The 13,754-nt window shown below is 39.3% G+C and overlaps 1 protein-coding gene across 9 annotated transcripts in view; it reads left to right on the forward strand.

Annotated features, from left to right (window-relative positions):
* Positions 1 to 432: 432 nt before the first annotated feature.
* Positions 433 to 13,754, forward strand: part of camta1b (calmodulin binding transcription activator 1b) — a 275,092-nt gene continuing 261,770 nt past the window's right edge. The window contains exons 1-2 of one of the 9 annotated variants that reach the window (XM_026221894.1): positions 433 to 685; positions 4,313 to 4,414. In XM_026221894.1, coding sequence (XP_026077679.1) covers positions 661 to 685; positions 4,313 to 4,414 — 127 coding nt within the window. In that variant the 5' untranslated portion in view covers positions 433 to 660. Of the gene's footprint in view, positions 686 to 828; positions 1,504 to 2,383; positions 2,433 to 4,312; positions 4,415 to 13,754 lie in introns of those variants that run through there. The other 8 variants (XM_026221889.1, XM_026221888.1, XM_026221887.1 and 5 more) reach the window with 8 other exon arrangements.

The raw sequence follows: 13,754 nt of genomic DNA on the forward strand, positions 1-13,754 counted from the left end.
TGCAACACTAACCTTTCAGAGGAAAGCCGTCATCGTCTCTTTGCTTAGGTCCATGTCATTATGGTTTCACAATCATCTTCAGCACGAGTGGCAGATTAACGACTCTAACATGACTGTTAGCATCTAATTATATGACGCAGTGGGGCATGTTATTAGTACTTAGACTGCTGGACACGTATCTCGATTAGCATTGTTATAAAATAGTTTTTTACTGTCACGACACCGGTGGGGCAGAACGGATATGGGTGTCTGCCAAGCATGCATTCATTCAAACATTCGTCGCATAGACTTAAATATAATCCATAGATTTAGCTTTTTATATATGTATATTGCAGTCCTAAGGTTTTCCCCTAAGTCTGATACAAAAAATAAATAAATAAATAAACCTAATTGGTCGTTGCTTTGTAAAGGTGTCTCCTGAATAAAACCAATTCACCAAAGGCGTGGAAGAGAAGGATAAAAAGGAGGATATGGATTTCGCAAATTCATGAAGCATCACCGAAAAAACCATTGTCATTTATGGCACTTTGCGGCCAATAGCTAACGCGTATTCACGCACGCGCCTCCCGCCTCCTCTAGCCGCGTCCTCGCCGTGAACGCGCGTGGTACCCCCCCGGTCGCTAGGAGGAGGAGGAGGAGGATGTGGCGCGCGGAGGGGAAATGGCTGCCGAAAACAAGCCGGAAGGTAAGAGAGAAATAACAAGATTATTATTTTTCATCTCGCAGCTTTATCAGCGTTAAGCTCCAGATGATGAAGGTCTGGATAGGGATGCGCGGCGGAGAAAGTCACTGACATTTTCGCTCAGCTTGTGTTTATCGCGAAATGGCAAAAAAAGCTGAAGCGCTGATGGGATTAGCCATCTCTGATACGGCTATTAAAATAACGGGAACGGAGTTAGGTAATCACGGGTTACGTTCATTACGCGACTCCTTTCATCTCAAAGCACAGAGATTTTTCAAAGTCACACGCATATAAGTCAAACCCGAGCCATAGCCTTCGTTAGATGAAGAGAAACATGTTGTTTTTTTCTTGTAACTGAGACGCGCACATGAGCGCATCAGTCGAAATGAACGCGTGAAATGACTCGCGTTTGGTTTGGAGTGGGATTCCTCCACACCGCATCCACGTTCCCTGTGGGATGACAAACAAGCGAGCTCCGTGAAGTCAAACGCGGTCAACTACTTCATTTTTCTTTCGTATTGAGCAGGGCGACGCTTTTAACTCCGAAAGCGATAAATGCAGATTTATGGTGATGCTCTAAAACGTGATTGATTTCTTTCCACCCCCACCAGAACCCCCCTTACAGTGCCTGAACCCACCGACAGCTGCTCGATATGCTTCAGTCTTGTGTGAAATATTTTCCCAGAACGGTGACTGTTTGGGCGCTGCTGTTTTGAAGCTGTCAGCAGTTATCTTCTTAGATAATAACATATTTTTAAACTGGATTGGAACGGACACTGGGAAAATTGAAGAGGAATTTTAATGAGGCAGCAAAATGAAAGGTACGTCTCTCCTCTGCTAAAAGCGATGCTCGGCAACTAACATCAAGTTCATGCTCTCGCTATTCGCTAGAATTTGCTTTGTATGTAATTACAACTTGATTTTTCTCTCTAATATGTTCGTAACTTAAAGTTCACTTTCTTTACATCAACGGAGTGCGCCTTGTAGCTCATTCTTTGAGGATGCTTTTAATGTTTACATTACGTCTTAATGAAATTCCTTCAGATTAAAATATATGTATTTTTAAAAATTTAATATAACGGATTTGATGGAAGACGTAAATAATTCAGATCACATGTAAGATTCACAAGACGCTCCCTCGACTTCAAAATGATCATTTTCAGTTTACTTTGAACCATTTTGGAAAACGGCTTTTTTATAGGGACCAGATGAATTCTCAGGCATTAGTTTATGTAGCATCATGGGTAAAAAATGCTGATTGTTTCTAAATGTTGAAAAACTAGGTCTTGGATAGCTTAAAATAACAACCATGAGTTAGTCAACATTTAATTATTTATTCAGCTATTTTTTCTCTCTCTTTCAAATCAAGGCAGTCAAGCAAGTTTTGGTCTAAAACAGCCAAAGGGTGGTGCTATTGAGCTGTAGAAATCAATACCCCCCCCCCCCAACCCCTCCAACACACACACACTTTACACACATTGGAACTAAGCGTGATAGCTAAGCTTGCCTATTGAAGAATTCCATCAAAGTGATGAAGTTGCCCTCTTTGATTTGGGAGAGCTCATGGAGTGTCTGTGTGGGACAGTAGTGTGCACATGTGCTGCTCTCTAGTGAACTATAGAATTGTCTTCTAGAAAATATTAATAACACACTACTTCGGATCTATAAGCTTTAGCACGTTTGTGTTTCCCGGATTTTGGTGGATATCTTCATTTTTGCTATTGCTGAGAGATGACCTGGCCAGGAAAAGGTATTACCTTTCTTTGTTTCATCATGCATATTTATCTACGCAAGTCTAGTCAGGTAACGCTTTGCTCTTGCTCTACTTCTTAGAAAGAAAAATGTGTCATAATGTAATGTAAGTTTGGGGACAGAAGGATTCTAGGCTATTTTTACCCATTTGATCTGCCAACAGAACAGGGGAAAACATTGCCTCTTTTGACCTATACGGCCTAAAACGGTGTCACGCATTTGTATCTGACAGTCTTTGCTCTTGCCAGCTTCCTGGATCACTTCTATTCTCTTCCTCCACACAGGAAGCGTATCCTCCAGTGGCTCTTGCCAACACGATGATGGCTTATTATATACAATGTTTGCACCTCTCACTACCCCATCAGCTTTTAGATGTTTTGAAATCATGTTGTGGAATATTTATTTGTGTAGAAAGTGAATGAGCATCTCTCCATGCATTTTCTCCATGGTTATTTTGTATTTTACTCACTTACATGCTTTAACTCACCTGTTTTGTGCCAAGAACCTCAGTCTGTTTAAGCTCAATTGTACACATTTGGTTGCTCATCACATGTCAGTTTATCAGGAAATAATGTTTCACTGTGTGGTTTTGCTTAAAAGTAAACTTCTGGGGTTTCCTGATCGGTTTGGCAATGCATAAAAAAATACAACTGCTACTACTGGCTGTTCAATTTGGGTTGTGTAGAATTTATCTAGCCTCTCTGATGTTTTGCCTGACTAAATTAGCACAGTAAGCTGAGTTTTTTTGTTGCTGTGTCGCCCACTTTCACTCTTTCTGTCTGAAGAAGTTTAATTTGACTTGATAGACCCTTTCTAAATTATTGACTGTATGGAATGATTAGTCAACTAGAAGGAGAGGACACAAAGTGTTTAGTTTACCAGTGCTTCCAGTACTAAATCCTTGGCCATCATTGTTAGTGTAAATTTGAAAATCAACTGCTATGTTAAAACCAATGTTTACTGTAGGTGACAACAGAGGGAAATTAAAGAGTTGGATGGTTTAGCTATTTAGATTTTGGTTCAAGTAATTTGCATGTGTTTTATGTCTCTTTGTATGTGTTCCGTAAAGTGCCAGACTTTGCTGTTTGCTTAAAGGCATAGGTTACCAAAAAAAAAAGAAATAATAATAAATGTGGCATAATTATGGCATTCTGAATGTGACTTGATTTCATCATTGGAATATTTAAAAAAAGACATTTTGCAAAATGTCTGAAACTACATGTTTTTTTCCCTATAGTGAAAATGAATCAATGGTAACAAAAATATTTGGTTACCAACATTTTTTTACATTTATTTCAGAGTATGAGAAACAGTTTGGACTGACTTGAGGCTGGGAAATGGATGAATGGATGGATTTTTGGATGAATTATCCAGTTAATGAGCAGGGTGTTTATTCTTAGTTTCACTCTAACGTTGTGCATCCATGCTCAAAAGCACTTTTTTCTTTTACCCCTGCCAAGTGCATTTTAGAATCCACTAAGCCACAGAAATAAGTAGAACCACATCATGGTATGATTCAACGTGTAGATTTAGCTCCTCGCCAGCCTAGTTGATTGCACACCTACGTACATCTTGCATTTAATACATAGATGCTGGAAAATCTCCTATAGATTCACAGAGGCAAGTGTGATGGCAGATATTTTTCTTGCACTTAAAATAAACCCAAAATGACCTTTTGACTTCTAGTGCATGAACCTATCAGTCAGAGCAGGGCAAAATTTTAGCGCAGCGTTATATCATAATACGCCAGGAACGTTCAGAAGGCGCAAATAAAAGCATTTAATGACCTCTGCATGAATACAATTTAGAGGACTTTGTATTTTTGTACCCACAGACCTTCTCCCCTCACTGTTCCCTCCCCCACTGTGTCCCCTGTAGGACTGAAGAAAATACGTAATCCGGATCGAATGTACAGAACCGCCGTCGGTTACACCGGCCATGTTCCTCCTAAGAGTGTCAGCGATGACACAGACAACAACAGTAAGAGAGCTGGCTTCCTTTTCTACTGCATCCCTCAAAACATGACAATGTTATGAAGTGCTGTTCATCTTTTCTGCCCATTCGTTTACATACTGTATAATCTCATTCCCGCAGCTGGTATAGTTCATCAAGAGTGTTTTTATAGTATTACCAGAGCCCAAACCAGAGAAAGATCAAATTATTACGACTCTCTAGAGCATATGATCTAAAACCTTGCTTTCAGCACAATAATGGTTGTTTTCCTGGTGTGTTTACCAGGTTCAAGAGCTTAGCAAATTCTATCAAAGCAATTTGTAATAAGCCAGCGTTCAGCTAGCAGGTGACTTTTAACGCAGGGAGTTGGGAGGGAGAGGCCGTTCTTGATAGATCAGCTTAAAAAAGGCCAGCGTCTCATTTTCATTCAGCTCCATTACAGATGATGTTTATTCATGCATGGCCATGCTGCTCCGGAACGAGCAGCATATTTTTGGAAGCAGCAGCTCGTTGTCATGGCTAATCAATGCATGGCGCTCTTTGAGCAGAGCCCAGGCGTTGGCTTGCGTGGGTGGGGATGAGGGTGTGTTCACCTCCTGATTCCCCATTGGAGAGCTCTTGTTGTGCTTCTCCCTCTCTCCAGTCATTCTCAGTGATTTCACTAAGTGATCAAGGCTGTTTCAAAGAGACAGTCACTTAATGAAGACACTCCGACATGGACACTAAGTGGCAGAAGTTCTGCTGCCCAGCTGTAGCAGGCTAACATCATTATTAGCTGCTGGAGGGATATACGTCTCAGCCATGTCTGGTCACGTTAGTGGTTTAACAGCAGCATTAAGGGCTTAAGTCACTCTTTGGTAATCCTTTGATTAGTTCACATGTTGATTTTCAAATGAAATGGACCACTGGTTCTTATTACGCAGGAGCAGACGTTGCTTGTGAGCCTTGAATCCCTGGACATGTCGAAATGTGAGGATAAAAGGAGATCCAGTTCAGACAGCCCTCTTCATGGACCCCGTTTCAGCCTTATTCTTTTGCTTTGTTGAGCCAAGAAAAGCTTTGGGAGCCAACTGGGACAGAACCAGAATGTCAAAGTAAGCTAATTGGGAGGAATCCTGGTCTGCCCCCCCTCCCCCCATCATCTTCCTTAGTGTCCAGTGTAGCCTTTTTTACTCCACCAGTGGAGATCCCCAGATGAACTACACACACTTATTAAGGCAGCCACATTGCACATCACCCAGTCTCTTTAGAATATGTGTAAATGTGCCGTTTTTTTTTTTTTTTTTACATTTTTTTTATTCTTTTAGTGTGTGTTCAGTTCATGAGTGTTGTGGTATCACATGAATTTGCAGATTTTTTTTTATGGTGTTGCATATTTTCTGGGACAAGAGTCACTAGACAAGAAGCAGTTAGCCTCGGGAGAATCATCCAATGACTTACTTCAGTGGAAGGATGACAGTGCATTAATTTGCCTTCTTTTCACAAACGCAGTAATCCGTATCTTCAGTGTTTTATCAGCCAAGGCTTTATTAAAAACAACAACAACAAAAAACCACCCTAGCAATTAACAGAGAAGTTGCTGCTGTACAGATCTTGTTTAAATTGGCTAAGATCAAATTTAATTGAGATCCTGCAAATAATGAGAGGTTTTGTTCTTGTTGCAGAGATGCAAACAGTTGACTGAACTGCTCAACCAAAGAAGAGAGCAGAGAGAGATTCTGGTCTCTTGGGATGCCCAGACACGAGAGTGAGGTTATCGCAGAATCAGCCTCCTGTCTTGGAGGAGTTTGAGCTCTTTGCTTGTGTAACATCTCTCGCTATCAAAACAGTTGGCGGTAATTGTGTCAAGTGCTAGTGTAACGTGCGTCCGGTGACGCTCCACTTGGCGGATGCTTATGTCACTCTTCATAAGTGTGTGCCAGCGCACATTCGCTTTACTTGTCTTAGGGAGTAAGTCATGACCAAGCCAGTGCTTTCTTTTAGGTCCAGCTGGTTTAAATGGAGCTGACCTTCTTGTTTATGAAGACCTGTGACAAAATCGCACCTAGATTGTAAGGGCATTGTGTAATCCCATCTCTCACTTTCAGTGAGTTTTTGGCTTCGGTACTCACACTGTGTAAATGGCTTTTGTGTACAGTGTTTTTATTTACACAAAGATGGGGTTATTATAAATAATCTAAAGACTCAAACATTCAGAACATGATTCACAAGAGGGGCTATTGAAGAGGGTAGTGATGATAATATGCATTTTTTTTTTTACTGTGATGATGAAGTGGGTGGGGGGGGATTGCAGGCCAGAAAAGAAGACCAAATTGTTTGCCAGAACTCTAAAGTGCATTTTGTATGCATAGCTCAACTCTTCATCCATTTGTATTCATACACTCATTTGCATGATTGAGTCCATGTGTATTTGAGCATTCTCATATCCTCGGTCTTGTTTATGTCTCTGAATGCCTTTCGTTAGTCAGTGTTGCATGGATTTGCATGTTGGTTTTATGCGTCCAGGTGTAAGACAATGGTTCAATCTGGTGTCTGCCAATTTGGGTGCTGTTTATAGGACCTGCTTGTGTTTTATAATTCATGTCAGAAGCATATGTTTTGTTATCACTTCATTTATAATATGCCTCGGAATGGGAGCGTGTTGGAGTGTATTATTACATTTTTACATATTTTCATGTGAATATTTATATTGTGTTTCTGTAGATGGCTCAGTAATTTTTAAATCAAAGATGTATTGTATTAAAACCTACTGTATGTCAATCTTGTGCACAGTCAGTGATTAAATATAGATGGTAATATTATACTGATTAGGCATTTGAAATAAACATTGAATACATATCAGTTAGCTCTATAAAGTTCTGTGCAACATTATTCAGATTATTTTAAGAACCAGATTCACAATTTATTTATTTTTCAAAATATTAATTCCAGATTATTTAATTATTTTCTTGTTTTCTAATTTAAGAACATTATTACAAGAATACGTTATATGATTTTTAAAGAAAATAACAGAAAGGGAAGAAAATTCAGTTTAATTCCCTTAAGAATTTTCGTTTATACATCCCTTGGACTTTTACCAGTGGAATTAATGAACAAACAAAAAAACGACAAGCGTGAGTAGTTGCAGCTTTTCCAAAATCCATCAAAACACAGCTCCCACTTGGAGAGGTGACATTAATTCTGCTTTTTAATGTGTAAAAAGCACAGAGAAGCTTTGCACTTTTAGAATATCTTATCTATAAACAATCTTCATTAGCCGAATGCCAGATAGCTATCTGGCGAATGATCTATTGAATGGCGCAGATGTGGCCGCTGATAGTGATGAAGGCCCGGAGCCAGTGAGGAGCTGAAGTATTAAGCAGAACAATAGAGCAATCACTTCTTTGATTGGTATTGATCTTGGAGCAGGAGGGGCGAGTGAAATTGAAACTGACCAGTTAGACCCAGATCCCATTTAAATCAGAAAAGGTGGTAAAACAGCGTGCCAAATGATGTCATGGCTCTGGCCGGACACAAGTTTTCTTTAATGGCTTTAGGATGGCACATTATTCTCTGTTAAGAGGAAATGTGAATCATTGTCAGGCAGTTTCCCTGTGTGGGGGGGGGGGGGGGTAGATTTGTCATCCTCCCTTTTATTCTTATATCCTCATCTTCCCTTCTTTATGTCCACTCTGTCACTGTAGCTTTTATGATGAGGATCATGATCACACAATCATCCTGTCAAAATGCTTTATATGAGGGTTATTAGCTGTGACTAAGCATTGCATACAATGTGCTCCAGAGTTGATCAGAATTCAGTCAACATCATCCTTGGCGCTAGTGAAACACAAATCACAGGGAAAAAAGGGAAGTGAGTAAAGAAAAGGTATCTTATCATTATGGCACAAAAGCAACAGGACACTATCGATTCCAGATCTGTTTTTGTCAGCCGCTTTATCCCATCCTAAAACAAGCTTTGCGCCTTTCTCTGAAGCGATGCTTGCTCAAGCTGCCATGACAGATACAGTAAAACAGCTCTTCACTGCCAGGCCTTTTAAAGACGAGCCGTTAATTCACATTTTCTTGCTCAAAGGGGTCTGAGGAGGAGGACCGGTGCCGGAGGTCACGGCAGCCCTCCTTCACAACTTTTCCTCAGATTCGCTGAAGAATCTCTCCAGGCCCCCTGCTTTAAAGCGTTCACACTGCAGACTCTGGATGAGGCCTGGCTCTGAGCTCCGTGACATTGAGGTGCTTCAGTAGATGCTAAATCATTTTGACTGACATGGTCCAACCCTTTAAGTCATTGCTAATTCAATTGAAATTTCATTGCATACAGAAAAAGATCTCTCCTCTCATACACACAGCAGAACGTGACATTGTTTTTCTGCTGGTGGATTTATTAACTACTGTTGGTCTGAGGTTGATTTAGCCCAAAGGAGTCTAGCTCTGTTTTGGGGGGGTCAGAGAGTCAGAAAGGGATGCTCTTGGTTATGGCTGGGCAGTACATAGAATAAGATTTAAATTAATATTGCTGACGATATAAAACTAGGGAATATTTTAGTAATGGTAAAGTTTAGTAGGCCAATTTCAAATCCTTTTTCGATGGAGATAGACCGCTGCTTGCAGACTCTTCCATGGGTATATGTCCGAGTACTCTGTAAAAAGTATCAAATGTTTATTTTTGCTCACTGATGAGCATGCAAACGAAATGACATTACTCAATATCAAGTTTTCCTTCATCAAACACAATATAAATAGAGATACATTTCATGGTATTGACAAATTTATGGATTATAATGGGTGTTTTTGCAGTGTAGGGCTCAGTCAGGGAAGTCGTGCTGAAGTGATTGACAGCTTCAGTGATTTATAAAGGAAGCTCTCTTTGTAACCCATTCACAATTTGCTACTATGTCAATCGCAACTTTTTGTAGGAAGAGTGCATTTTGTATGGTTTTCATATTTTTATATTAGTACCTTTTTTTTGTAAAAAAAAAAAAATCACTATTTTGGTTTAAACTAGGGCTGGATGATATGGCCAAAATAATTATCATGAGGACATTTTTCATATCAGTTGATAGAGATAATTATCAAAAATATTTTATATAAATTTAACATTTTTATTTAAGTTTAAAGGGAGATTTTTGCTCCGAAGTGAAATTTGTAGAAAGATTTTTATAAAAATGTACCATTTGTCTACCATAGTATTGTACATTTTGATTATGACAGTTAAAACCCACACATATAGCACCTCAATACCATGGTAAAAATGTAACTGTGGTTTCTAGGTAGGCCTGTTTGTAATAAAAACTGTAATCTAAATAAATGTAGTATAAATGTAAACTATAGCTTAATCACAAAAAATACAGTAATTATGTGCAATAATTCCTTTAATACATTTAATACGTCTACATTAATAATATAATAAAATTAGGGATGCACAATATTGGATTTTTTGCTGATATCCGATATGCCGATAATTTTCAACTCATTTTAGCCGATAGCCGATACCGATATCTAATTTAAATTTTGGTTTGCTTTTAACTAGAACTTATTTGTTATGATAATTATTGTTTCAGTTTTATCGCCTAGCCCTAGTTTAAATGGTTAATTTTGCAGGGAAAAAATGCACTTTCTAACAGCAGCTGTTCTATTCAGATATATACAAATAACCTTTTTTTTTGAGCAAATACAAAAATATTGAAAATTTGAGATCGCCCAGCCCTACTTTGTGTAGTTCCCTCTTGTGCAGTTGCTTATCAAGCACAGCTGGTAATTTGTCAGGCCACCCTTAGCTTAATTCATCATCACAGCATGAACTTAATAATTCAGTTAATGCATACATTCTCTTTGCAATCTAAGCATGTATCTATGTTGTTTTTTTTGCATTACGGTCTTTCTATTTGTGTTGTGTTTGACCAGACACTGTGGGTGTGACTCTCCAATGTCTGAATATTCACCTTTTGTCCCATGGAAATTAGCATATAGATAACTATACCACTGATTTCCATGCAGTGCACAAGTCCCTAGAGAGAGACATGGGGGATGCTTGTAGTGTGGAGGTTGGAATGCCAGCTTGGTAAAAGACCATGTCAACCCTGCTGCATTCTTCTTTCTTATGCTGCCTTTCATATCAAAGCCTTTCCTCCTTTTGACTTGAAAGTCAAAAGACTTCCCTCTTTCTCAGCCTGTCTTCAACTCATGTGGCAATAAAGCAGCCGAGGGAAGACCACTTGAAGAAAAGTTTACCAGTGCTACTGATGAATTAACATGCAGTCCCATCCTTCTCCCTGTCTGCTTGGAACTACTGTGCAATGAGCCCTCATTTCTGTCACATTAATTTTGTTGGAAAAAAATGGAGGAAAAAAGCTCAAATTTCCCCAGACACCCCCTTAATATCTGTACTGGGAGCTGTAAATGTTGCTTTTCCTAGCATTTTTCAGTCTTTATTATACAAAGTTTTATAATTAACTGACACCTCATCTCACTAGAGGATTTGACTTTTTTTCCCCATTTTATTGTATATATTTTAAGGCAAAAAAAAAAACATCAGTTGATGAGTAGCATCTATAGTGTGCTGGTTTGCAATTCATATATTATAATCAAAATTTTCATTTGAGATGCGCATGGCTATGTGATTTGATTTTCTGGAACATTTCTCACAAGCCAGATTGCGGTCCGCGGTGAAACATCTCTGTAATATGACAGATGGGCCAAAATCGATCCATTAACAGAGGCGAAACGAGTGACGTAATTGATCTCCATAACATTTACTCCTTCAGCCATTTGTTTTCTTTGCAATTGTCCTTATTTGTTGTACAGGAAAAGCCCTAGATTTACTTGACTTCCATTTGCGTCCATTCAAGCTAGTTTTTCTCGAATCTCTGCTCATGTCAGGATAGTTTAATGTGTTTCCTCCAAAGCCCACATCCTCCAAAATGGGATCAAAAAGTCATGGCCGACACTCCAGCAACCCTTGTGTAGGCTGGTGTCTGCCGTATGATGAGGTAGAGAGAAAATCAAATCTGTAAATGTCACCCTCTCCTTATTCAGACAGGCTCCAAATTTGCCTTCTGAAGCAGATTTGCCGCTCGCAGAGCATTTGTCATTGCACCATTCTTAATTTGAAGAGTTTCTAAAAGAGCATTGGAAATGTACCCCCCACCATGATCTGAAGAAAAACTGCTTACTACAGGTGAAATGGCGTGCCGTGGAAAAGACAAATGCAAACAGAAAATACCCGTCAGAGCTGATAATTTAATGGAAAAAGAGACTGCTTTCATTAAAACGTGACATTGAGCTGATGAGCTTTGGAAAGTTTTTGTGTCCATTCTTTAACACTTTTTACACTGCAGTGGCAAAGCTCCATCTGTTTCGAGATCAGCCCATGTACGTGCACACGATAGATGCTTAAAGAGTCATTAAAGAAGGCATATATGCGGTAATCCTCGGAGGGAACATTCAGGAGGACGGACCTTCTTTGTGCTTGCCTTGGGTGAACAGAAATGTGGCTCTGTGGATTTAGAAGTACAGATCTCATTTTGCACAGTTAGCCCATTTTGCCATTTAGATCCGTCCGCTCAATTAAAACACATTAATTATGGATGTGTGCGAGAAATGTCAAAACATTTCAGCAGGCAACTTTACAGACGATTATTCTTTATAAACCGTTTATCGGTTTACCTTTTTAGGATTGTATTGTGCCAAGAGGATTCAAAACTGAGAGGAACACACACAACGGTTGTGTTCATTAAAAACACTGTCATTACTGAATTAAAAAAAATAAATTGGATAAAAAAAAAACATTGCATTTGTTCTTGATATCAATCACTTTAAAAACACATACACGCAGTAATGGGTAAAATACAGTTTTATTATAACCCATGCATTTCTCATTTCTATTTCTAAAATATGGATACCTTATGTTTTGTCTGTCAAAATATTTGAAAGTTTAGTTTTAAATGGCCCATGGTTTATCCATGCCTGGTTCTGACCAACTGTTTTATCACCTTAATGAATATATTGCAAAAACGATAAAGAAATCTGCTGCATGTTTCAGCTCATTTGTCATCTAAACACTATTAGTGAAAATAAAGCTGCTTTACCAGCCACTGCCTTTAGGGCTTTTCTCTCACCATCAGTGTCGTTGTTTTTATTGGGGTCACTGAAAGCTACATCCACGATCTGTACAAACATGTTGCTTATTGACAGTGTGAGATCCCTCTGTGCCTTTGCGCCACTCAGCCGAATAACGTTCATCACTTCCTTCAGCGTAGAACATTCTGTATTTAGTGACCTCCAGCACCTCCCGTCAAAGACTTCAGCCTGTCCATCACTTTATCCAAACGCACAGCTGCTGACATGGTGTATGAGTTTCTGGAAAATTTAAAAGAGCTCTTTAGGGTGAGATGATAAAGAGGTAAGTTATAAAATACCTCTGTATCACTGGCTTAGGGGAGACTCTCTTATGCTTGACATTACTTTGAAGGGCAGTTTTGATGGGTGTTTTTCAAAGATCCCGTCAGATCGTGCGGGTGCGGCACCTTGGCATGTGCACTGAATGCTGACTGGTGTTTGATTCAAGCGTGAGTTTGTTTTTATATGTTAGTAGAGTTTGAAGCAGAAGCGATTTATCTTAATACATTCATAATTAATTATGGTGGGCGCGTACACCTGCGTGCACCTATAATTGTGAAGGAGCGAATAGTCTACAGTGCTCTTTCTCTACCACCTACATTCACACTTTTATATCTGTGTGAGTATTAGCAGTGTTCGTAGCCTTGTTTTGTTTTTTTTTCATTTTCTTTAAGCCTTTTTCCCCCAGCTCCGCGTCTCATTGGCTACTCTTGGGAGACGGTCGTGAAAGAGAGAAAGGCAAACGCTTAAGGCAGCGCTTGGCAGGCGGCGACTGACTCTGTGATTAAAATTTGCCTCTAAAGCTACAGTCGTCAGAGTCAGCATAATTTAAAAGCCCCTTACTTTGATGCAGAACAATGAGAGTAAATGGCAGTCCTCAGAAAATCGCTTGCTTGTTTTGCCAAAACATGTACTGAGAGGGAAAGAGAGAGACAGAGATGAAGGGAGAGACGATGGATAACGAATCGGAATAGGAATAGGAAGGGATATAGAGTATAGCCTAGTCTTAATTAGCCTGTAAATAAGTTTCTTAACGCCTCGTTCCTTTATGATGCATCCCGGTCGAGTTACTTGGAATGAAAAAGAGCAGAACTTATCAAAAGAGCCTGCTCATTTATTCATTATCTTGTGTTTTGCTTCTCAATCTTTGCTTTAGCTGAAGCATAACAGCCACAGATCTCCCAATTCATAATATGAAGCGGTCATTAGATTTCAACAGAACTGTTGCCATGAGAGAGAGAGAGACTGCACTGAA

This window comes from Carassius auratus, chromosome 36 (genome assembly GCF_003368295.1).
Source record: "Carassius auratus strain Wakin chromosome 36, ASM336829v1, whole genome shotgun sequence".
Taxonomy (NCBI): Eukaryota; Metazoa; Chordata; class Actinopteri; order Cypriniformes; family Cyprinidae; genus Carassius; species Carassius auratus.